A 26,492-nucleotide genomic window follows, 5' to 3' on the forward strand; every position below is an offset into this window, starting at 1 on the left:
GGTGCAAAGCTCCTTTCCTGTATGGCTCCTCCATCCACCCCATACACCTGACCTTACCCAAGTGGTGTCCTGCACTCTGCTTCCCTGGCAGCCCCTCTCTGCTTGTTTAGTCCTTGCAGCCCAGTGGCCACCCAGCACATTTAGAGTTTTCTTTAGATAACAGTTCCAAGTGCTGGCTACTACTTAAAAAGCATTATAATTGCTACACATCAACATCTCTCTGGGCTAGCAAAAGAAAGAGGTTCCGATTTTGATCTTATAATCATCTTTTTAGTCCCTAAGGGTTATACAACAGGTGTGGGGGTACTCAATATTTACCTTCCTGGGAGAACTCTCATTCAAAGGAAATGCTATTCATGTTCATGGCTGAAAGACCCTGGGTGAAACCTAAGTGTCCAACCAATTTTAACATGTTGTGATTTGCATTTTGTTTAGGTTAACTTTTGAGACAGAGGACTCCTCTTTTGGAGGAGCACAGTGCATGTTTATGGCACAAGAAAATCTGTGTTCCTACTGCCATTCATTGAAATCACCTATCCTTGGATCAACTCTTAGTGCATTTTAAAAAATCCCATCATATAGTCTCAAACTGATACTGTTTGCTTCTGGGAATATGGTTAGTTTAGTCCTCTTCAAGTAACAGATGAGATAGCAGTCAGAATGGAGTCAGATTCTTCTGGAAACAACACTTCTGCAGCCAGGTGGTTTGTGTGCCCACTCATCCACTCCAGGTTCCCCCTAAAGCAATTTGGCTTTTCAGCTCAGTAGCTGATTCTACACTGACTTGAGAGAGAGGAGAATTGACTAAAAATTTTGCCTTCTTACATATTTAATGAAAATAAATGACCTGGCAGAGGAAAGAAATGATGTGCAAATTTTGTGCCAAAGAAAGGTGCCACATGTGACACAGCTCCTGCTGTGCATCAGAAATCCATGGAAGAGGAACCTGCAATATGATGCTACAGCAGAAGAAAAAGCATCACACTGAGCTCTGATCATCTTAAGGCACCAAAACAGAAAACTAACATAATGCCATGTTCTTTAAATTTTGCTGCTTAAGGGGCTACCTGTTCATTAAAATCACACTGAGGAGAAGCTGTGTGAGGAGCAGCTGGGGGCACTGGGTCTGTTCAGCCTGGAGGAGACTGAGGGGAGACCTCACTGCAGTTACAGCTTCCTTGTGAGGGGAAGAGGAGGGGCAGGCACTGATCTCTGCTCTGTGGTGACAGTGACAGGATCCAAGGGAATGGCCTGAAGCTCTGCCAGGGGAGGTTTAGGTTGGATATCAGGAAAATTTTCTTCCCCCAGAGGGTGGCTGGGCACTGACCAGGCTCCCCAGAGCAGTGATCACAGCACCATCCTGACAGTTCAAGAAGCATTTGGACAGTGCTCTTGGGCACAGGGTGTGACTCTTGAGGGTGTCCTGTACAGGGCCAGGAATTTGACTTTGATGATCCTTGGGGTCCCCTCCACCTCAGCATATTCTGTGGTTCTGCAATTCTCCACTCATCCAGCATGTTTTCCATTTTTAACTGCCAGCTTTAACTGACAAAGAATCAGACTTGGAGAAAAGAGCAAGCAAAATTGTCTTGGAATCAGTCAATAAACATGAAGCAAAGTTATGGCTGACAAATACCTTTGCAGAAAATGAGGCAAAAAACTCCTTTTCACTTGACATAGAAGTCACAGCAGAAATACCTGTTTGCCAAAGAGCAGGTTCCCCACCACACCTATGTCCAGCCAAACCCAGCAGGAGGGTTTGCTCTGCATTTGCCTGGCACTTCCAGGAACTTCAGTGGCCTTTACAAGTCACTTCCACAGAATTTCAATATATTATTTGTGCCTTGATTGTTACATGAATTAACCTGTGCAGTCCACATGCTAGCCCAGAACAATAAATGCTGATATCCAGGACTAGCTACTAACCTCATCTTTATAAAATGTGAGACCCTGAGCTGTTCACTGCCATTGTTCCTCAATTCCCCAACATATGTAGAGAATTTGGATCATCATGAAGTTCCAGGAGGAAAAAGGGAAGAGTCATATTGCAGGGTATGAGTTATCTGTTTTTTTCTTACTCCAAAATTTTTGGTAGTAGGTTATCAAGGAGATCCCAGGAACTCCACAGCAAACATTCCTCACAGACCAAACATAGAAACTATGGAAATGGTCTGGGTCAATTGGTTTCCAGCATGTTGCATATTTTTATTTCAAACAAAACATTTAGATGCTTATTTAAACTACAAGATATTCAAGACCAGGAGTAGACATAAAAATTCCCACAGAAATTAAAAAAAAATCCATATATTTTTCAATTCTTAATTAAATTAAGAGAAATAGTTAGTGCAGAATCTTTTCTAAATGATGTAATTTTGAACAAGTCCATGGGAATGTGGTAGAATGTCCAAGGCTCCAGCTACCAAATTCATGGACGTTTTTGCTTAGTGAGCGTCACTTCAACTTGGCTCCAGAGAGGTCCACTAAGGAAATAGAAATGGCAAATACAAACTGAAAACACAGGGACCTGAGGAGACAGACAGAAGGACAGATTGGTGAGCAGGAGTGTGAAACAAAGTGATACAGAGTCATCACCCATCTGTGTTCCTTGCAACTAGAACTGCAGGATGATCAACAGGTTCCTGTTGCACTTCCTCGTGGTTTCCCTCTAGAAACAACTATTAACTGGGATCAGTAAGGTTAGGAAAAACAGAAACAGCCAAACATACACACTATTTTCCCAGAACTCAATGCTGAATGGCACTTGGTTGGTATTTCATAGCATAACATTAAAAAAAATGCTACGGTTTTTAGGTTATTTTCCTGATCTAAGAAATTCTCAGTCCTTGAAGCAGCACCAGACAGGAAAACATCATCACATTTAAGGGCATATTTTTTTCTATGGATTTTTTTTTTTTATATCAAGAGCATAGCTTTAACAAGCTCCTTCGTGCTTAAAACTGTGACTCCTTTAAATAAATCATAAAAGCTAGTGGTTGTTGTACTGGCTTCTCAAGCTGTTATTCTATGCCTCAAGCCAAATTTAAAAGAAACACCAGTGTGTAACATCAACTGGTCTTCAGTTACTGGCTTGCTTCACTTGCATTCTCTCAAACAGGAGTTGTGAAATGTTAAACAACCTGAAGAATATTTCTAACTTGCAGAAAATTTGCTTTGAAGTATCCTCTGATTAGTAGCATAATAACAGGGTTTCTTTATCTAAAAATATTTCAGGCACAGATAAAAATAAAAGGTTAAAACATTGCATCTTACTGCCAAACACAAAAGTACTACTACACACATTATTTATCAGTCCAAACATTTTTTACATTCATATAAAGTCCACAAATGCTGCATTTGATACTTGAACTGCTCACTTTGCTTATAGGTCTTAAAAAAACCATATCAAGGTAGAAAAATCATAAGTAAAGATGAAGAAATACACATGAAGGGACTCACCTTTCTTTAATTTGTTTAATCTTTTTTAAACCTTTCTTTCTTTCTATTATTTGGGGGATAAAATACATTTCAAAATATTACTTATGTACACAACACTCGAGGTAAAACGAAGCAAAAAATGTAGGGTTTGCAGAAAGAGGTGGTAGATGTCCCATCCCTGGACACATTCAAGGCCAGCTTCTCTGAGCAACCTGATCTAGGTGCAGATGTCCCTGCTCATTGCAGGGGCATTGGACTAGATGATCTTTAAGGCCCCTTCCAATCTGAACTATTCTAGGATGCTGTGATTCCATAAGGGCATTCTACCTAAGGATTCTATCTCTGTTGTCCCATTCTGAAGGACAAACGTCTCCTTTTAGTTGGATTCTTCTGAAGTGCCTGCATCTCTAGTGGGGCAAAAGGAGAAGCCTGGAACAGCTAAAACAATGACACTGCAGCTGGTTCATTGAAGGTTTTCAGGTATTAACCATTCCCCAGTTCAGAGCCATGTCTGCAGTCCTGAGGGATAAGACCTGGGCCCTCTACAGCTGCAAAGGCTGAAGTGAGTCTCTCAGTGCGTGTGCTGTGCAAGCCCAGCTACGTGCTGCAGCCAGCAGGCTGTGGTTATTAGCTCTGCAACAGGGCACTGCTGCATGGTCCTCAGCTCCCTTACAGCAGAAGCCCTGGTAAACACCAAGATTCAAACTGAAAGCGTTACCAAAGACACAGAGTCTGAGTAAAAAAGGGTGAAAAATACATTTACAACTTCAGCGGTTTTAAGACAGAGCCCTTGCTCACCAAGTTTCAGAAGCCAGCCCAGAAAGAGTCACCAATATTTTTGCAATAATTTTTCTTTTCTGGAGGGGTAGAAGTGAGTGGTTAAAAGTTAAAACTGAAGGTCAGCTTGCCAAATTCTATTAACAGCTTCTAATACTTTTAACCAGTACTTACATGCTGTCTCTCCATCCTTTCCTTCAGCTTCCTTTGCACATCTACTTTGTAGTTTTAATACTGAATTGTGCTGCTTAGAGCACTAAGCAGAGGAAAGAAGCTCATCTCAAGAGAATCAGCCTCCCCTTTGTGAATTCCTCATGAAAAATGCAACATGAAATCTCTAGCATGAGTCTCACCTCTTTTCCACATTTTGGTCATCTGCAGAGAAAAGGGGGAGAGTGGAAGAGAGAGAATGGCTGGTTGGGAATTTTTAGCAAATATTTCTCCTGAAAAAAACATACCAATTCACAAGTATCTAAACTTTCATCAAAGGAAATGATTGATTTTATTTCTGCTTCACAGGAATATCGAGAAGTCTGAAAAGCCTTTGATTTCAGGTGAGAAAGTCTTCTTAGTGAAGTTAAACTCAGTATACTTAAAAATAAAAACAACATGTTGGGGCTAAACTGAAGCTCAGCATTTATCTAAGAGATATTTTTACATTTGATTTAGAAAAGAGGGAACACCAAGTCTTTGCTGCAATTTGGGATGGTATTTTTTAAATCCCACATTTTCACAAGACAAAGAATATTCTCTGCCAGCTCTGACTGCCAATCACCCCTTCTACACCATGGTCTGTGGGGTTTTGGGTATGCCTACACTGCTAAAGGCAAGGTGGCCAAGGTCTTGGGAACCACACTCCTGGACACTTCAGCTGTTCAAGCCTCCAGCTCTGGTTTGCTCTTTGTTTTCAGGAACAGTTTGCTCCCACAGCTCCTAATTATTTTGGGAAAAGGACATCAGATGGATGAAGTGGCCAGAGAACTGGTTCAAGTGGTACTTAACAGTAGGTTATAATTCTGATGGGCTGCAATACAGTTTTCTCATTTTTTTGGATAGTTTGGACAAAGCCCCCAAGGAATACGTGTAAGGACTATCAATGATGCCCAGAAGAGTACAAGATGCCAAGTACAAGACAGGATAGATGCAGCCGCTCACTTCTGGTGCAAGTTAGACCTCAGTGATATGGAAACAGGAAAGTCCATATCATTTCACCTCAAGATCAGGAGCTGCTACTTTAACAACATGTTTATACACATATACACACAGACTTATGTACAGAAGAGTCCACTTAAAGGTGGGTCTGCAATTTGTTGGAACTCAATCACTTGATGGTGCTTCTGTATGCATTCAGCATGAGGAATAACCCAGCATACACATGAAATAACAGCTAAACATGCTCACATTTAGCTGGTGCATCTATCCAGTCTATGGCTGCTGTCAAAAGGAAAACATCACAAAAAGGAAGGGAAAACTTAAAGCATAGGAGAAATGTCAAAGTTTTGAAAGCTACAGAGCAAGGGATAAATGTTCATTCACATCAATATTAGTTTTCAAAACTATGATGCAGGGGTTTTACAATGATATTTTAATAAAAATTATCTCCCAAATTTTTAAAAATAAACCAAAAAATGCCCCAGCAGTTTCCCCAAATTTCGGTTTTGGCTTTATTTTTCTACTCTCTGAGTCTCCAATGTCACTTCATTTTTCTTCTAATAGAAACTTAAGATGTTGTCTATGTTATCTTCTGGAATTTTAGGGAATGCATTTACTGTTATTATCTACCTAATTAGATTATAAAATGCATTTTAAATAAATTAAAGTGAATCATCTAGTCAAGTATTTAACACAATTTTGTAATATGCATATATTAAATGGAGTCTTTTTAATTTTAAGGTAAAGTTTTTACAGAAAAAAGAAATCATATGCAAAGGATTTTTAGTAGGGGAAACAAACATGACTCAAAAGACCCTCTATTAAAAAAAAATTAAATAAATTAAGATGAGCAACAGGGAAAAGGCCTAACTAACCACAACTGTGAAACAAAGTGACCCAAACCTAGCATTGACATCACTTACAGACTCCACTGCCTACCCAGATTTGAAGAGATTACCATAACACCAGCAGCTTATGAGCACCAAAAAGCAAGCCTGGTTTCACACAGCCACACCTTGACAGACATTTGCTGGTACCACCCAGAAAAAAACATTCCTGCACTCAGCCAAGGGTAGCTTGAGAGGTGGGACATCACCTCTCAAGCAAAGCCAATAAAACTGGGGAAGACCTCAAAAAACAAACCTAAAGAAGAAGATTAGATTCTAGGTTTCTTTTAAAAAGTGTATAATAAATGGATTTTTTTTCCCTTAGATCTTTAAATTCTACACACTCCTCTTAGGAGGTGATATTGTCAATAAATGGATGAATGTGATTCTGTGCTCTGGAAATTGATAGATTTCTTGTATTTCAAAGAAACCAATACTATACACTGTGGCATTTAATTTCTCCCTAAATTACTACCCCTATGAATTTTACTCCATTATTTATACACAAGCAATTAAGCACTTAATTTGATCCAGTTCAAAATTATTTCTTCAATAGAACCTTAGTCTTCAAAAGTACAGAAACCTTTTCTGGATACTTTTCCATTTTAATGAGACAATTACAATCAAACTGCTTTCCTCTCCTAGTGACAAATTCAAACCCAATTTTAGGAGCCAAAAATTAGCAGCAGCGAATAATCCCTGGTAGAAGCTGCTGGTTTCAGTCCTGTTTTCAATCAGCACCATGCACCCAACTGCAGTACCAGTAATTAGCACAATTTTTAGCAGGCTGGTCATGCAAACCAGACTACATAAGCTACAGAAACAAAACTCACTTTCAACAGCAACGTCCCAGGACAAGGTTAGAGAAAACAGAAATTTGTGGAATTAAATGACCATGCTGGTTCTACATAAGTGCTCCAAGGTTATACAGGACACTGACATTTCCAGGAATGTCCATCTAGCATATTTCATATGTATCAAAGTCACAATTACTAAAAAAAAAAAAAAAAAAAAAAAAAAAAAATTCAAAAAGAAAACATGAAGAAAAAAAAGCAGCAGAATCTCATAATTATGAAACTCATCAGAGCAAATACAATCATAATTCAAAGTTAAATGGCACTAATTTTTTTTCCAAACAATTTTTAAACCCTCCCTTGTATTTCTGCATTTTGTGTGCCTGGAAAGTTGCACAAAACATGTTGCTTCAGGGCTGCACCTAATTATATTGGGCATCCAGAAATAGGTGCATCTGACTCAGAATTTCTGCATGCCTTGCCAACCAATCAAACCATAAGAAATGCAAACTATGCTTAAATTAAGCAATAAAACACTGCAAGTTGCAAGTTGTAACACATTAGCATAAACCACACTGCAAGGAAGAACTCCACAACAGGAAACAGGTTCAAGGTATATTTATACTGCTGAGAGTATCTTCACAGCTGTGACTTTACACAACTTGAGTCACACGACCAACTATTCCACACTGAATATTAGAGAACAGCACTAAACATCAAATGAGGGTAAGTGCTCAAAAGCAGTGATACCTTTAATTACCTTTTTAAACCTTTATGAATGCAAGGGTTTTCTATTTGATGATCATACCTCTTTGTAGACAATCTCGCAGACAGATTTAATTTCTTTAGTGACAAACATAGAACTGGTACAAAACCAGACTCAAGTAGCAGATCATGCTGAGAATTTGTCATTTTACCTTACAGTAAAATTATGAGAGCAGGCACTGCATTTTGCAGTGGTCCAGGGCAGGTGGGCAACAGGCCAAAGAAATGAGCACAAAAACCCCATGCTTGTCTGGGACTGCACTCAGAAACATCTCAAAGACAGCAGGTGCAGCTGAGCTGTTTTATTTTACTCTTTCACAATACTATGCAGGCAAGTTATGTAAATCAACTGGACCAAATATGGTCCCAGAGATTTCAAAAGAAAATATATTTCATCATGAGAATGTTACAGTATTTATTTTCATTCCTCAAGGGTGTTATTAATAATTAGCAATTTACACAAAGTTGCTAGAAAATGCACAAAACAAACCAATAGATTAATCCTTAGATATTTTCAACTTAAAAGCTAAAAATCAATGCTAACCATTAGAGAATGGTCTGAGAACTATAAAGCAATTACAGTCATTGATAACCACTGCATTCACAGGCAACGATATCAGCAATTAAAGGAGAGACCAGTAAGTGGTCCATGCCAATTTTGAGAACTTTCCACCAACAGCTGCTGTTCCACAGCAGTCCAGTCATTTGACTAACTTGTAAGGTCATTTTCTAAATGGGAAATGATAAGTCTTAAGTTGGAGTTGCAAGGAGTTCTCGTAGTTGACAGCTATGTGCCAAGCTATGTGGCAACAAATTCCAAGCAACGGGACAACTTAACATCAACAGCATTATATTAATACACGTGGGTTTTTAGATTGATACTATAAAGAACAGCCGTCATCTATGTTCATTATGGAGCAAATTCTGCTATTAAACACTGCTTTGCACAAAGGCTGCAAACATAATATACAATCAGCTATCAAACTAAAATACATTTAAGAGCTATTTGAACAACTGAAGTATTTCCTATTCATTTTACATTAGAAAGATCCAGATCTCCATGCCTGCAAAAGAACAATTGTTTTCAGAAATGAATAAAACTGTATGCAACAAAATAGGTCATTTTGTACCATATCATTTCCCAAACTCTATGGCTACTTTTGCAGCAGTATTTCAATACTGCTTTCACTTTTCAAAACAAAGTATTTTGCCACTTACTGTCTCTGTTACTCATTGCAAATGATTCAAGTAAAAATGTAAAAACACTGTCTGCAGCATACTGTGATACATTGCAGCAGCAGTGATTTACCATGTAATACACCACTGCACAAGCAGTCACTCCTGAGGCTGCACAAAACGAGATATAGGTTGATAGGTTGATAGAAACCTGCACAATTAAAAAAAAAAAATTACACAGCACACTTACAAAATTCAAGAATAAGAAGATAAAGCATCCTATTACTTTACAGGCATTTTGCTTGAGTAAGAGCTTCTGGATTGAGCCTGGAATTAACGGCTAGTAAACAGCTTTAGGATTTGGCCTGCCGTTTGTACCTGCTAAAGTCTTCTTTATCCAAAAGTACTAGAGGAGTTTGACTCAACAAAATATAAATCATGTTCTCTGCTTTCCTTAATGCAGACAGCACTCTACGTCAGTGATTTTATATATACACATATATATTTATAAATAACTACATGCTTGAATGCATCAGAGAGTTTTCTGAAAACCAAAAGAATGTGAGGTAAGTGCCAGGATAGTGCTGAAATTTCAAAGGAAATAAACCATGGTGCTAAAAGCTGTGCTCTTTTCACCCTCAGCAACATCCACTGGGTCCTGTTACAAATGTGACCATTAGTAAGCCTTTAGGTTCCTGTTCCTTCGTCCTCTGAGGGACAACCTGAGTTAATCAGAGAGCACAGAGGTAAGAAGAAATCATCAGTCCCTTTGGAAATCAACTGGGTACAAGCAAAGAAGAAAAAAAATTGACTGGCAGAGTAACTAAACAGCCACTCAAACTGAAGTCTTATGTCTTAATTTTGAGTAGTATATTAGAAAACACCTATATACTCAAAAAAGAAAAATGCTATTTTTTTCACCTCTCCATTGGAAAAAGAATTTAGAAACACTTCAGGTGTTTTTTGTTTTGTTTTTTTTTTGTTGTTTTTTTTTTTTTTTGTGATTTCATTTTTCTTTTTTCCCCTCAGGATGCAAGAGCTGGCAGTCTTACCTGCTATGTCTTTGGGGAAGACAAAGGTTTGTTTTAATAAACATGTATTGAATGATTCAATGCAGAACTGAAACAGCAAGCCCAGAGGACTCAGCCTATCTAGACACCTACCTGCCTTGATATATATATATATATATATATATATATATATATAAATTTTAAATATGTGTCATCCAGAGGTTAGTTTATAAGAGAGAAAAACTATTTAAGACACTTAATTACAAAGATCTGGATTGCTGTTTCATCCAAGGTCATGAGCAAAAGTACTCTTTTTCACTCCTGTTTTTGAAGAATTTGCACATAATTTAAACACAGTTTTAGATGTTTGGTAGAATGTCCCAGAAGACACAGTTATAATATCACAGCAGTATGATCACTTGAAATTAATTAAACTATCTCAAGAGTATTAAGTCCATCCTCATTCCACACTAGAGACAGCAAAAGTATACAGATGTAAAAGTGTGTTTTGGGAGAAGCAGTTTCCTAGAAACAAACCTGAAAATGAACAAACTACTCCAGTTCATGTGTACCTCTCTCAAAGATTGTCAAGCCCTAGGGTTTGACAGCAACTTGTTTCAAAGAACCCACGAGACTAATTTCAATATGTTCTTCCATATTATCCTGTTGACTGTTTTCCCCATATTCTTACCAGTCTCTACCAGCAACTTAATTTGGCAGTTGTTTTAGCTCCCAGCCTCACAGAGAATTGTAAAGCTAGGTGTATCTTTAGCACTATTAATTCATCTGCATCCTGGTTTCCCTGCTACATGCTGAGAAGCTGTGTTGTCATTCTGCTTGTTCTTCCACCAGTCATCCATTTCTCTAACTCAGTACCTTCAGACAAAGACAAATAATACAGGAATGAGACTCTCATCAACCATGTGATAATTAATCTTCATAAAATTGTTAAACAATTAAATTCCTAGCTCATGCAGCAGTTCAGCATATGCCAAAATAAGTGTCACTTTCAGAAAGTGAAGGGAAAATAACACATCACAGACTTAGTTACAGTTTTACTGAGGTTAGGCTCAGTTGCAGTAAGTCAGAAGTGCATTCATGCTAGTCTACTGTCAAGTAGTTTACTGGCACATGAAAAGCACTGTATCACATGCTGCTGAGGGTGTCAGACCCAGCAAAAAGAAACAGTTCCATTTGTTGTTTCCTTCCACTTAATGAATCATGCAAAGCTGACTTTCTGATTTTGTCATTCACTTATAAATGTATTTTTAGAAATTTACTAGCCAGATACTTTTTACAGCTATTGAAAGTGAAGAGAAGTAACTTTCTCCTCAGGCAAGGAGGGAGCAGTAAGAGGAGCTGCTGAGGAGCAAGGGCTGTACAGCCACAGGGATGAGCACACAGAGCACACTGCTGAGTCCAGACAGAAGAAGGTTGCGAGAACTGAAATATTAAGAGTTTTAACAATTTGAGCTGTGGTGACAGACAGGTCATACCTTTGAGATATTAGCTCAACAGAGATCATGTTAGGAATTATAAAGGTCCATCTCAACAATGATGACTGGGTTATCATCCTGCATAAAACACAGTGACAACTGTTGTCTGCAGTGATTTAGAAAAATGCAGGATTATTTAAATGCTCGGATTATTTAATAATGAACTTGTATATTCTGCATTTGTTACATGAAAGAAATTTGCAGATCAGTAAATGACATCCTCCAGAACTGTACCTCTTACGTGCCATCATTTTCACAAGGTGTCCTAACAATTTTCCAGTGTTCTTCATTAAATACTGTTTTTAATCAAATTAATGTGCTAATGATTTTTTGGAACATCTAACCAGCAATTCCCAGGGCTAGACTGCAAGGCAACAATTCTATTCTCCTGCCAGAAAACAGTATGAACTGTATGTGTAGTGATTTGTTGCCACCACCTGCACAGCCTCTAAAGGTAGGGAAAGCAGCCCTCAGCTGGAAATTAATCCACAGATCCATACTTGGAACAGCACAACCTGCCAAGGTCACATATCCATTACACATGTATGCCTCACGTTTAAAGACAAGGCCAAAAGACAGAACTTTATTACTGAGCCTTCTCAAAATACTGACTACAGCAGATACCCTGTGGGGTCAGGAGCCATGACTGTGATACACGCTGCACTGGGATGAAGGCACTCACTGGTGCACTGCAGGATGCTAAATATAGACTGGGAGATGAATGAGCCTCTCTAATATACTGATCCCATTTCCAAAACCAAAATACACTTCGGATCTCTTCATCAGTCAAGAGATCTCTCTTCTGCAATTGTTTCCAGATCTTTACAACCGTTCACACTTTCAGCCAGGATCATTTTCATCTAAGTCTTACTTTATAGAGAAGGATACAATTTTGTCATGAATTATTAAGCTTGAAAAATACAATCAAAATTTTGTAAAATCATATTTCTTATATAAATGAGCACTCTGCTAGTAAATGTTATCTTCCAGGTAGAGATCATATCTGAAATGATATGTTTTATCTCAACATATCTGAGTTTTCAGTCACTATCCACTATATTATTTAACTCCTATAATTTTTGATAAAGGCAAGCCAAAAAAATGCTATGACCTTTCACTGTGGTAAGGAACTTACAAATATTGATATATGAAAAATCCTGGAGAGCAAAATCATTCAAAGGATTTTTCCAAGTAAATACTTTCCTGCTGAAAGTTACTGGTGTGGTATTGTGTTCTGTTTGGTACAGTTACTTCAGCTCCAGCTTTCCCATTCATGAACATCAGCAATAACAACATTTAATCTAATATTAGTATACTTTTAGATGTCTTTTATATTTCATGTGTATTATTAGCTCAGTTATGGTTTCAAGAAAAAATTCCCTGAGGACTGCATTTCTCACCGAGTTTCTGAATTCCAGAGGGTATTTAAGATGCATCTCCCCAGGTTTTCCTCCAAATGTAGATGTAGCCATGCTGGAGGTCAGACACTGGACTGCATCTTGCTGTCCAGCTGCAGCTCTTCCCATGAAATGACCTGTAAGATCAGCTAAAAAGTGACCTCAGCTCCAGCAAAGAGTGGACCCAAACGGGAATAAACCAGCTGAGGCTCAGCTTCAGCAAGATTTACATGAATATTTACCAAAGGAAAAGCAATCAGGAATGCAATCAGGTAGTGAACAAAACTTTCATGTGATATTTCCTCAGATCTGCATACAGGATCAAGACCTCGATGGAAGGAAAATGTAAAGGTCAATACCATGTTTTATTTACATATAAATCCAGTAAATTGACTCAGACTATTGCTTCAGCTTTCTCTCTACAAAAAACAGGTAAAAGGGGGGGGGGGAATAATAAATTTCTTTATTTGTTTTTATTATTTTATTGTCTTGTGCTTGTCTTCTATTATTAATAGAAGACAAGCACATTTCTAACCTGAAAGTAATACACAGTATCAATCAAGTATGGTTAGAGTCAAGTAGACCTTCATGAATTCTCCCTTCCCTCAATGATTGTGTTCCCACAGAGAAAGATAACTTCTTCTGCCTCTGCAGTGCCACAAATGCTCTCACCATAACTCTCCTCATGTAATATCTCCAAACAGCAAATTCTCATGCAGAGTGCCCAGATATAACATGGGAGCATTGAAGATTTCAGATTAGTCCTACCTCTCTCCAAGGAAGAATTTCTCAAGTAAAACTAAAGAAGCTTTATAAAATATCTGTAATTCAGGTGACTTTTTGCCATCGTTAATGAAGGAAAGAGCATTTATCACTGTTCAGTTTGATGGTTTCTAGTAATTACTCTGTAAATACCTAAATCTATTAATAACACCACTAAAAATTATGTCTACAATAATTTTCAGGATGAAAGTCAAAATTCCTTCCAAACGTATTTGGAATTCAGGACCATCATCTGTCTCATCATAGCCAACAATAACCTCTAAACCCCAACACCCCACCCAGCAAACAAATTATTTGCAAAGACAAATCACGAGTTTAGTCAGCAGTCAGTGTGACCTTTCAGGAAGGATAACTCTCTTTCAGACTGTATCTCCAACCATTAAATGAAATCTCTATTTTCCAAGCTTTAGGGGAAAGAAATACGTCTGCTTGAGCAAATTGTATTATACAAAAATTTACAACATCCCCAGACATTAGCAAAGCTGTTTGTCTTTTATTCTGAATTCTGCTTCATCTTCAGTCTGCTGATGTGGTTGGGACATATCAAAGAGAGAAACATGCACAGATTCATCAACTAGAAGCTGAATAAGTCACTTGAGGGCATGCACACTTACTGTAACTAGCCATAGCTGCACCTGAAGTGTAATGGAACCTCCCTGAAGAAGAAACATTATATTAACATTTCTAGTAAGTGTGGCCCAAGGTGCAAGAAAGGCCTATTGAAGTGAGGTGGGGGTTGGTCTCTTCTTCAAGTAACAAGCAATAGGGCAAGAGGAAGTGGCCAGGGGAGGTTTAGATTTGGTTTGGATGTTAGGAAAAATTTCTTCACAGAAAGGATTGTCAAGCATTGGAACAGGCTGCTCAGGGAAGTTATTCACTCTCCTGTGACAGGGCAGTTTCACTGCTAAAACCATGCACTTACAGAGACTTTTCTCACAGAGAGAGTGGCCTACATTTTCAAACTCATTGCCAAGGATCAGTGGCCCTCCATCTCCAACACCTATAGAAATGCATCTAAAGCACTATTTCATCTTAATTTTCCCACAAAAGGTACTCTCAAGTATGTCAGGACTCTCACCCATATTCAGAAAGGCCCAGCAGTAACTTTTAAGTGCACTCCTGTCATGAGAGCTTCAAAGGGAAAGATTTGTGCATTTACTTCTAGATACCATGGTTACGGATGAGCTTAGGCCACGTAAAGCAAATAAATTTAATGCCCTAGGAGAAGTTAGATGCTGTTTCTGACTGAATGACCTCAAGAGTGTGTGCAAGTGTTCTAATCTATGACACAAGTAAAGTAGGAAGTATCTGAATGTGTTCAGTAGCATTTTTTTTCTCAAAGCATAAAGTTATTCTCTTGGTTTGATCATATTTGACTCCTGGCACCAGCCTGTTCCTTCCATATGGTATCAGGTATGACTGCAATAAAAGAATTAAAACTCTACAGAAATCTCAAATGGCATTTATATGTTTGCTTGGTCAAACTATGGAGTCTCAAAGCAAGAAGGAAGCCAAGACAAACAGGAATATATTGCTTAAATCAAGACCTGGGCAAGTACTGAACTTCCTTTCTTCATTATTTCTAATCAGTTTAAGAGCATGATTCATTTGTTAAACTTCATTCTGTACAAGTGGGGAGAAAAAAGTGAATTACCCATTGAATGCACAATAGAATAATGAAAGGAAGCTGCAGGTACTTCATGCTTTTGAAAATTATTCACTCTTCAAGAAAATGCTTAGAGACATATTTATGTCCATCTCTGTTAAGGAAAACACACACATTTATGTTTGAAGATTTTCTTGGATGAAGTCCAAACAGAAAATTTCAGATATGCCTGGCTGGAGGACTGTGTCCACCTCTGCATCACTGGACCAGACTATATATATTAAGAAATAATCACATAGTCTTTCAAGCAGAAGACACTGTCTGAGACTACACTTCAGTGCCCCAAATGATGAACGTTTTGCTGAGCTTCCTGTAATGCAATTACACTGCAACTCACATAGCTATCACAAGATAAATCTAATGCTCAACAGAAAATTGAAAATATTTCTTGATTAGGTGCAGCTGACCTATAAGACAGCCTTTGAACTTTTAATTAATATCTTTAAAGGAAGGGGGGTTTTGCACGTGAAAGGGCAACTCCTTAAAATTATTTTGCAATTGATAAACTGAACAGTTCAAGAATTTTCTACCTTAACTGACCTGTGGTGGCAATCCCTTGGGTAATCTACATCTGCTCTCTTACAGGAAATCTGTAAAACCAATTTACAAAAAGAAATAACAAAATCTTGCACAAAAACAAAGAGAAAAAAGAATTGCAAGTTCTCCCAAACTCAGTATATTTTATATAACACATGTTTACAAGTGACTCTTGATGCACCGGCATTAACTTAAAAACCAAGAATGCATGCTGTATTGTGTTATGGTTTGAGAAATGGTATGGGTGCTAATGTTAATGAGAAAAAGCAACATTTATTGTGAAATAAAAACATCTGCCTCAGTAGGAATAACACAGTAAATTATGTCTACTATGTATACATATTAAAGATTTTTTGTTAGATAGTATTATTCATGCTTTCTACTCCATCTTTTCTAAATGAGAGCAGAAGACTATTTTGCTTCAGTTAAAATCAGTTGCAAATTTCATTAATATTCACCATTTATATTAATGAAAATATGAGCCATATAAGAATGCTAGACACTTGGCAACTAAGTTTTACCTTTAAATTAATAAGAAATATCTACCTTACTATAGTGAGATTTATTTGCACTGTCAGCAGTTTACATTGTCTAGGAATAAAAGGTTTTCCTTCTATAGAACTTCTCCATAAAAAGATGATTAATAAAGTAACAAACCATGTGCTTTTCCTTTCCACTGAAACAATTATGAAAAAATTAACTGCATTTTTATGAGCTTTGTTAAGTATATTAATTATGCTTATTCTCATGAATAGGGAAATCACTATTATTAATTGAATAATCATTGGTATTCCATTTGATGCTACAATTATTTGAAATTATTGTGAAATATTAGTTCAATTGTACTTTCATCCAATTCAGGAAACTTAATTAAGTTACAATCAACAGTAAAACAGGGTGAATAGCTATTAAAAATATAGTCAAACTTGGAGCATGCAAAGAGCATCAAGTCTGAATAGATATCATTACCTACTTTTGATTTAAAAAGTTAATCAACAGAGAAACTTTAAAAAGTGTCCAGTGAAGAAAAGTGTCTAGATCATTAACATACTCTTCAGGGCCTACTTTGAAAATCTGTCACATAAATACTTTCTCACAGGCAATTAAAATCTTTATAAATTCTTCCTTTAATTCACTAAAACCACTTCTCCTTTGAGAACACGTATTTTATTCCATACTAGAAATTCATATACCATCCCTTAGAATAAATCTGTAATTTTGGGTAGGTTCTTTCATCACATAAGACCACAGAAAGTTACCCAAGAGTCTCCACATCCTACAAGACACTCAAGAAAAAAGACAAGAAATGCCTCTCCAAAGACTGGCACACCAAGAAAAATAGATCTGAGATAGGAGTCTCATCCCCACATATAATGCTCATTGCATGGGTTTTGTGAAATGAGAAAAAATTACAGCAAAAAGATAATTATAAAAAAAACTCTTAACTCATATCTTGCTTTAGGAGGAGGAAGATTCTGCTTGCAAAGGTTGCAGATTAATTTGAAACTCCAATACTAACCTACTATCCACATTCCTGAACACAATTCCTAATCTTATTTAAGAAATAAACCTTATGACAAATAGAAGAAAGTCCACATGCATGAACTTTCCCTCATCCAGTTCTTGGTGACTTTTTCTCAAAGCAAGCCTTTTGCAGTCTTCTTTGTGGAAAGCTGTGGGTCTATCTTGATTTTATAGAAAATTAGGTGCTTCCTCTGGATAACCATTCTTGAGTCAGAAAGTAAGGCTAATACAAATGAGAAAATTTAGTAGATCAATCCTCAAAAACTAAATGTGATTTTACTAAGGTAGCATAAACATTCCTGATACTTATCTACTGAAAATCCTGAGGTGGAAAATAACTCTCCAACAACAACAACACAACATCAACAAAAAGCACCACCACCACCACCACAACAAGAATAAACAATCCACTCCCCCCCAAAAAAAGAACAAGAACAAAAAACCAAACAACAAACCAACAAAAAACCAAGCAAAAAATAGAAGCTAGATGTAATTTAGTGCCCATGACAGGGTTCCAGGAGAGGTCTGCTGTCCATAAACAGCACCAGGAAAGAGGAGGAATTAAGCATGGCTGAACATTCAATCTTCTCTACTAATCACAAAGAAGAGGACAAAGAGGGTAAAGTTTTTAAAGATTGTGCCATCTCCACTGCTCTGGTCAGTACACAACAACTGAGACAGAACAAGAAAATACTGGATGCGACCATAAGCATCTACGAGCACAGCTAAGGGAAAAGCAGACATCTGCACCTGGTGCAATGCACATGGAACAATCCCATGTATCCATTCAGGCTGGGAACCCACTGCTTGGGTGGCAGGCCCAGCAAAAAGGGCTGTTTCTGTGGACACAGCAGGTTGAGAAAGGCAACAACATGCTTTTGTCAGAAATAAGGCAAGCAGCAAGCAACTACACAGTCTGCCACTGGGACTGGCAGACTGAAAAAGTTTTCTTCTCTACTCAGCATGGCCTCAAGCACTAGGGCAGTCAGTGATCCTTCCCAGATGAACAGGGATGTGAAGAAGACAGAGGAGATGCTGGACAGCAACCATGATACTCAGGAGCCTTGAGCTTTTGTCTTGGAGCAGTTGATGGAGCTGAGCATGTTTGGTCTGACAGAAGGGTGATCTAACAGGTGACCCTTCAAGTAGCCTACATCTGCTTGAAGGTAAATCAAAATGATAAAGAAGCCAAAATCTTCTCAGCAATGACAGAACATATATAAAGGGACAATGACCATAAATTGCCATTTAGGAGGTTCAGGGTGGCTCTTCCATTCTTCCCTCCTCATGTAAAACCCCCTCTTTTTTCAACAGACAGGTTGCAGACCTGCAGGTTATTCAGCAAGGTGGTGGGATTTTCATCCAGGGAAATTTAGGACCTGTCTAGACAAAGCCACATGACAGGACTGGGAAAAGTGTATCTCCCAGCTGGACTGGGTAACTTCCTAAGGTTCCTTCAAAACAATGTGTAGGTGAGAAATATGCACATGTATAGAATCACAGACTGCTTCAAATGAAGCAAATCACTGCTGAAGGGCATCTAAATATCCACTTTAATTCATTTTACCTGAAAGTGCTACTAAGGTTTGTGGGCTACAGTTAAAGAGTTTTAAATTTGTAACTCCTCAGCACCTAATAAGACTTGATTTGCTACATATTTATGTCGTCAACACTGTTGTTTGTTAATTGTAAACATCATGTTTTTATTTGTTTTTACAAACATATAGAAATATATTGTTTTTACAAACATATAGAAATATATTGTTACCCTAACAGCAACAGATCCTGACTCTAAAATGGTGTCTGAAAAGATGAAAGCTGTAGAGTTACCCATATAGCACCTGGAACTAGTTCATTAGTTGCCAGAAGATGGAAAAAAGAAAGAGATAAAATAATTTCTCCTACTTTCATAGCATGAGAACAAGCAAGTCCTTTGGGTGTTGCACATGACTGGTTTTCTAATCAGAATATGGAGCCTCCATTATTATACCAAGGGCACGGTGTGATGCAGCTCTGTTAGCTCACATGCAAAGACCTGCTGGTCAATAGCCATCCTGATCATTTCTGAGCTATATCCTTTCCAGCAGATCTGGAAGGCTAAAATAGCTAGTTAAATCTTTGATAGCATCATTACATTTTTTCCAGAAATAATTTTTCGGTCTTTTTTCCATCAATAACGCAAAAGACAAGAATAATACCATACAGGCTCTTGCAATTCAGCTAACACTGCATCTTTTCTTCTGCAGTGGTCAGTGGGGGATGTCCATGAAAACCTATCAATACAGGCCATGCAACGTGCTACCATCCTTGTGCACACATCCAGATGTGTGATTTGGAATTCAGAAGCTTACAGAGCAAAAGTTGGTAGCTTTGTAAAGAGAAGGACATCCCCACAACAAACGTCAAAGACTTCTGCATGGAATACATTACAAAGAAGTCAGTAAGAAACAGGAACTTTATTATTCCTGAAATAAATCCAACATGTTAAATTAGGAAACTTATGCAACTAATTATATCCTACCAGTATAAACAGTATCAAAGAGCAGTATTTTTTTCTGAACATCTCATGCCATCTCATTTTCAGAATGTCAATTAAGAACAAAAATAATACAAAGCCCTTATGATAACTGAAGATGAAACCCAGAGTTAAATTTGCAACAAATCTGGAATTCCCCTTTGATCATTCTAAGGCAATGGCTGCACATTTTTATCACACCAAACAAGCCATAATAAACTGCAACAGCAATAACACAATGAAATCCTGTGACATTCCAAGACAATGCTTTTGAAAAGTTACAATATCACAGCCTTTTAAAGTAAGCACATATGTGTTAAATATGCACATTGCTCCACGTGTAGGTGATGTGGTGTGGCATAAAGCGGTATCTGAAATAAAGGTTTTCAAAAACTTGCAGGAAAGATCTTAAATTTTAATAGGAGTTTCAATGTAAAGAACTACTGAGGCATACAAAAAAGGATTCAAGAAACATGTCATTTATGGCTCTGCTCCCCAGCACAACTTTACTGAAATCAAAGGCCTTTGCTCAAGAGCAACTTCTTCCCCTAGCTGCAGAAGTTTGCAAAATAGCTGTCTTTTCTAGAATCTGGCAGGTTTGTATTTCCAAATAAACTAACCAATTGACTTCTGAATGTAGGTCACAACACTCATTCCTTAGGTGGCTGGCCTATTTTTATCTTATTTGAAAGGGCAAGAACAAAAAAGAAGAGTTAACTGGGCATACTTCTCAGCTCTGAAGTGTTTTTCCCTATGGGAGTGATACCTTAAAATATTACTGATACCACTGCATGAATGATTTCTTATTTGTAACAAATCTTTAATTCCCCAGTTCTTATTTAAAAAACAAACACGCAAATCTAAACTGCTAGGTCAAAGCCTTTAGAACCAAAACTCTGTAACCACCCTTGCATGACTTCAACCTGCATATCAGAGTGAGGTTTCAGGAGACCAATGATCTACTGAAAAGGTCTCACCCCAGATAGCCCATTCCTGTAACAGGAATAGTACAGAGCTATAACGGGCTCCACTGCAGTCAAGAATAGCTTAGCACTGGTAGAAACAGACATCTCCTCCACGTACTTTGTAATGTCTTTGCAACTCTAAGCTACTCGTCTCAAGACTTCTTTTCTCAAATAGCTGTGGCTTTTTTGTTTTGGTTTGGTTTTTAATTCTGTAAGAAAGTCTGTTTTCCAAGATGCAACTATATTCAATCAAGTGGCTGGAAAAAAATGAGCCTGGAACACCATAAATATGATACTATTATCTGACTGTGATTAAATCAGAATTATACAAACACATTAAAATAATTTGTAGACTGCGGCATCACTGGCAACAAGGATGGCTGTCAAACTGAAATCCAGTGGAACTTCAAGTGCACCTTAAACACTGTATCAGTGACAGATACTTTAAGGTAATATTATTACTAGGTGTCTTATACTACAGTAGTGTTTCAAGCTCTTTCACACAGATCTGTTCAGATAAAAGATGTAATGCTGGCATTACATTTGCCAAAATTGCCATTTGCAATTAAAAATTAAAACTGGCACTCTTTCTATGCAGGCAATTATCTAAACGCAGCTGGCAATCTTCCTTGTTTACAGCGCTGCTGTGTCATGACTTCACTCTGTTTGGAAATTTACCACCTTTTTTTTTTTTTTTTTTTTTTTTTTTTTTTTTTAAGGTTTAAACTTCTCAGCTGTATTTCCAACTCGAACTTTTCTGGTTTTGAAGATTTCTATCATGAACTCAAACAAAAAGGTCCAAAACTATCATTTGAATATTTTGGCTGGCAACTTCAGGCACTGACATAAAATGATTCCTAGTACATATTTTGGTGGCTGTTGCAATACTAATTAACATCCATCTAGGCCACAGGAAAACACCTGTAAGGACCCAGACAGCAAAATGTACCAAATAAATGCCCTCCAAGAAGAACATTTTGGGTGTAAGAGTTGATTTTAAGAGAAAAACAGAAATAATGGGAAGATCCTCTAAGTGGACAAAAATCCTTTTACTGAATAATATATGACATAAAGCACATTTCTATTACTTGCTGTCTATAGTAATTGTCATCTACTAAATGAATCTATCCACAAAGTACCTTATTAATAAGACTGCCATGTTTTTGGCACATTTTTACCTACAACAAGCTGCTTTTAAAATAAGATTTGAGGGTTCCCCTACTGCTGGGAGAGGAGCACTATTTATGCTGTCAAACAGCTTTTAGGGAACAGTTGCTTTTTTAGCCAAGATGCTGCAGCCGCTAGCTTGATTTCCATGACTATCATGGAACAAATACAGTTACTTACAGCTTATCAGTTAAATATTCTGATTCGTTTATGATGTATTTCCTATAGTCAGACATAACAATAAATTGTGTTATATCCCCAATACAGGGATGCTTAACTTCCTTCCTCTGTAATTGATCACGTTTTCACCCATAAATATGATCCACTGTTACGGCTCCTTGACAGACTTTGCTGCATGTTTTGCTCAGCCATCAAAAAGGACTTTGAGTAGGGCCTTTCCCCCGAATACTACCAAAACCCATAAAAACAGAGGATTGCTAATGAACTGAGGAGCATGGCTGACCCCAAGGATACTGCAAGCAGCGACAGCCACGGGTCCCCTCGCACAGGTGTCCCGGACAAGCCTCTTGAAGTTAAAGCAGCGCAAGTTTCGCAGCGCGGTGACAGTACCGCTCTCCGCTGAGAGATGGACGAACATATTTCCCTCACGGGCTTTTTCAGGATGAGTGGGACAGGAACCGTCACTTGCTGAGATCAAAGCTCAGCAGCGGCAGGCACCGGCGGCCGCTCGCTGCACGCTGCCAGCGGCAGGTGGCCGCACCTGAGGCGCAGCATCCCGCCGCGAGCACCCGCGTGGGAAGGCGCCGTCACCCGCACTCCCTGCGAGGCGGGGACCAGGCGCGCCCGGAAAACACTCTGGAGGCAGAACCGAGCGCTGCGGCTCCGCGGCGGTAACTTTTCAAACCGCGCAGCGCTCGGTGTCCGCTCGGCAGGACAGGGGCCGCGGGTACCGCTGGAGTACCCAGTGCGCCCCGCCGCCGCGGGGAGCACCCGGCAGCCGCCGACACCCCACGCTCCGTCTAATCTCGAGGCCGGAGTGCGGCATCAGCGGGAGCGCCGCGCAGTCTCCCCCCGCGCAAACCGGCTGCCTCGGGCGCCCGGGAGACCAGTGAGCATGTGCTCCCCGCCGTGCTCCCCGCCGTGCTCCCCGCCGCGCTCCCCGCCGTGCTCCCCGCAGGTTCTCTGCCGGGTGAATCGAGCTTTCCCCCCATCACCTCCCACTTAGGGCTGTGCGGGATTTCCCGCCGCCCGCGGAGAGCCGCGCCGCAGGTGGCAGCGGCTCCCGCGCCTCCGCTGACTCCTCCCGGGCACTTTCGGCGCGACTCGCGGGATACTCGTCCTCCCCGTGTCCCGGCAGGAGTGATGCCCGGGGACCGGAGGGGCAGGCAGGGAAGTACCAGCCGCGCCGTGCAGCGGGGAGCTGCTCAGGACAGATGTGGGAGGCAGCCCGTGGAACAAACGGGAGGGGTCGGGACAGAACAGGACGCGACAGGACGGGAGGAGAGGGGAGCGGGTCGGTACTCACACGAAGGCGTGGTAGACGAAGGCCCATCCGCGGGGCCGCTCCAGCACGTTGTACAGGTAGTTCTGCAGGCGGCGGTACTTGGCGTTCCTGCGGCAGCTCGGTCCGCTGCTGTAAGACAGCGGCTTCCCCAGCAGGCTCATGCGGGCGCCGTGCTTCTCGCGGCGGCCCTCCCGCAGCCCGGCGGGGGCGGCCGCGCCGCCGGTGCCCAGGAGCAGCAGGCCGTCGCCGCGGGCCGCTGAGCTCGTCAGCGCCCTGCCCCGGCCCGACTCCACATCCTTCATGCCAGCTGCCGCGCCACTCTTCACCCAGAGCCCCGCGGAGCCGCCCTCCTCCCCGCCGCCGTGGTTGCGGGGCATGGCATCACCCCGGGCGCCGGAGCGGGCGCCGGGGCCGCGGCGGAGCAGGGCGCGGGCGGCGGCGGCCAGGCACCCCGCGGCAGCAGCCCGCAAGAGGCAGCGGGGGCCGAGGGTCTCCGGGCGGCGCCCGCGGGGCGCGGGGGCGCGGGCCACTTTGGGCGCCCGGCGCGGCGGGCCGGCCTGCGGCAGCTTCGCGGGGGCCCCGGCGAGGGAGCGGGCGCCCCCCCGGGCGCGCTCTCCTCCCGGGCGGCGGGGCCCCGCCGCCGGTCCCCGCAGCGCCGCCCGGCGTGGCTCCGCGGCCCGGGACGGGGAGGAGGGAGGGAGGGCAGCTCCTCGCGGCTCCGGCGGAGAGGCCGCGGCTCGGCGGTGCCCGCCGCCGCCCGCTCCCTCGCTGCCTCCCGCGTCGTTTGGCTCGGCCGGGCCGGGCAAGCTGTTGCTCTCGCTCTGAGCGGCGGAGAAAGTCGGCGAGGCGGGCGGGCCGGTGGGGGCAGGCGGGGGCCGCGCCGCCGGGAGCCTTCGCGTCCCGGGGAGGGAGCGGCAGAGGCAGCGGCAGTGCCCGCGGTGAGGCGGGCGGAGAGCGGCTGGCGGGACGCGGCGCCCGCGTTCTACGCGCGCTCCGGGGAAATGTCCATGTAAGTCCGAGAAAGTAACAAAAGTGCCGTAAGTCCCGGCGGCGGCGCGGGGAAGGATCGGCCGGCGGCGGGACCCCCTCTGCGGCAGGGAGCGCGGCTGGCCCGGGCGGGGCAGCGCAGACGAGCCGCCGGGTGTCCCCCCGAGGGGGCGGCGCGGCCCGGCACGCCGCTCCGGCGCTTCCGCCGTGTCCCGGCCTCGTGCGGCGGCGAGACAGCAGATCCCAGGGGCAGCGGCCGGCCTGCCCTTCCCGCGGGCTCCCCCACGGCCCCCGTCAGCTCCGGCCCCGGCGCGGTGCGGCCGGAGCGCAGCGGTGCCGCCGCTCGGTGTCCGCGCTGCGCCGAGACAGCGATGCTCCCCCTGCCGAGCGCGGCCCTTTTACGCCCCGCCGCATCAAGGTGAGCTTGCGGAAAAAAACACCACCCACCCAGGCACCCGCAGGCGCGGCTGCACCGCGCTGCCCGCCCGGCCGCCGCACCGCGCCCGCTTTGCCCGTGGGTTATCGCCCGTGCTCGGCGGGCGACCCCCGGCCATCCCCCAGCACTCCCCCCGCACCCCGCGGCCGCCTGCTGCGGGCAATCGCCGCCCGTGCCGCTCCTGGGGCCGCAGCTCGGCAGCGCCGGCCGTGCCCCGGCGATGCCTGGGAGCCCCCCGCTGCCCCGGGGACAGGACGAGCCGCCCCCGCCACTTCGACACCCACTTCATGAGAAATAGCTGCACGTCACTGGTTTTGCAGCCTGAGCGCCACGATGTGAAAACGTGACACTAATTCCTGAAGTGTTAATGAAAAACAGTAAGGTGTATGCTAATGTTAAGCAAAATTCAATAGAAACATTCAGAAATTAATTTTCGGGGTTTTTTTCCTTTGTGCTGGCTAGTTAGAGGCCAGGCTCTTGAGCTTCGATTAACGCATGGTCTTCAACTCCCAGAAAAGAAGAAACTGTAAGGCTCATTTCACATTCTGGCAGTGAACATTAACTTGTGCCCCTACTAATGCGACATGGACACATCACCAGTAGTAATTCGTTGCTACAGTGTGTCCAATGCCACTCAATCAGATGTCTTTGAATGATGAGTTTAAACGTCCTCCTGTCTTCCCTACACTTTCTCCTCCACTGCAGGCCAGTTTAGACAGGAACTTTTTAACATGTGAACCACAGTGGCCACTCAGACTCGTGATAAGGGATGGCAGAAACAGCACACATGTCAAAACAGATGTTAAGTAGTTGATACAACTATCCACAGAAATCCCATTAATATTTAAGCTTTCCAGTGGCACATATCTACTCTTCTTTCTTTGAATTGTAAATTGTGTTAGTTAATCCTTCATTTACTACTTGTTTGCATTTCCCTGGTTTGATATACGCAAGTGTTTATACTCTTCATTTTTCTCATCCCTGTGTACTCATTTACAGCTGAAGATGTACAGCATGCCTTTACCATCAGCCACTCCTCCAGAATCATGCTTAGATTTAAACTCTAGTGGCCTTAGTCACTTTGATTTGAGGGCTGATCCTGAAATTCTGGAAAGCCAAACTTCAACTCAGAGCACATAGTCAGTCCAACCCACTGAGCCAGGCCTCTGTCCCAGGGGCACTAACCCCTGAGCTTTGTTTAATTGCTGGTGTGGGCAATGGCACAGCTCACAGCAGCACACGGGCATCACTGTTGATAGAAATGAGGCTTTAAACTGAGGATTGGGCCAATAAACTATGAACATTACTGAACTCCAGTTCCTGATGTACTTTTTGTGATCCATTAAGAAATACTGTTATAATTCTGTGCCCTCTAGTGGTGCTTAAAATCATCAATTAATTTAAATAATCATAAGGAAAACAGTCGGTGAGCACAAGCTGAGCCAGTATTGAAGTGTAGCCATAGATTCCAGAAGAACTAGAAGCTAACAAAAGTAATACACTTAGTGATGAATTTTTTAATTTTTACAGTGTGGGAACAAGTGTATTTTCCCATCTG

At 41.7% G+C, this 26,492-nt stretch overlaps 1 protein-coding gene across 4 annotated transcripts in view; it reads right to left on the reverse strand.

The window, feature by feature from the left end:
• KCNQ5 (potassium voltage-gated channel subfamily Q member 5) overlaps window positions 1–23,895 on the reverse strand; it is a 282,113-nt gene extending 258,218 nt beyond the window's left edge. For 3 of the 4 annotated variants that reach the window (XM_036380245.1, XM_036380244.2, XM_036380243.1), the window contains exon 1: window positions 23,533–23,895. In XM_036380245.1, the coding sequence (XP_036236138.1) occupies window positions 23,533–23,888 (356 nt within the window). In that variant the 5' untranslated portion in view covers window positions 23,889–23,895. The remainder of the gene's footprint in view (window positions 1–23,532) is intronic. The other variant, XM_054514316.1, reaches the window with a different exon arrangement.
• Window positions 23,896–26,492: the final 2,597 nt, after the last annotated feature.

Source organism: Molothrus ater, chromosome 3, assembly GCF_012460135.2.
Source record: "Molothrus ater isolate BHLD 08-10-18 breed brown headed cowbird chromosome 3, BPBGC_Mater_1.1, whole genome shotgun sequence".
Taxonomy (NCBI): domain Eukaryota; kingdom Metazoa; phylum Chordata; class Aves; order Passeriformes; family Icteridae; genus Molothrus; species Molothrus ater.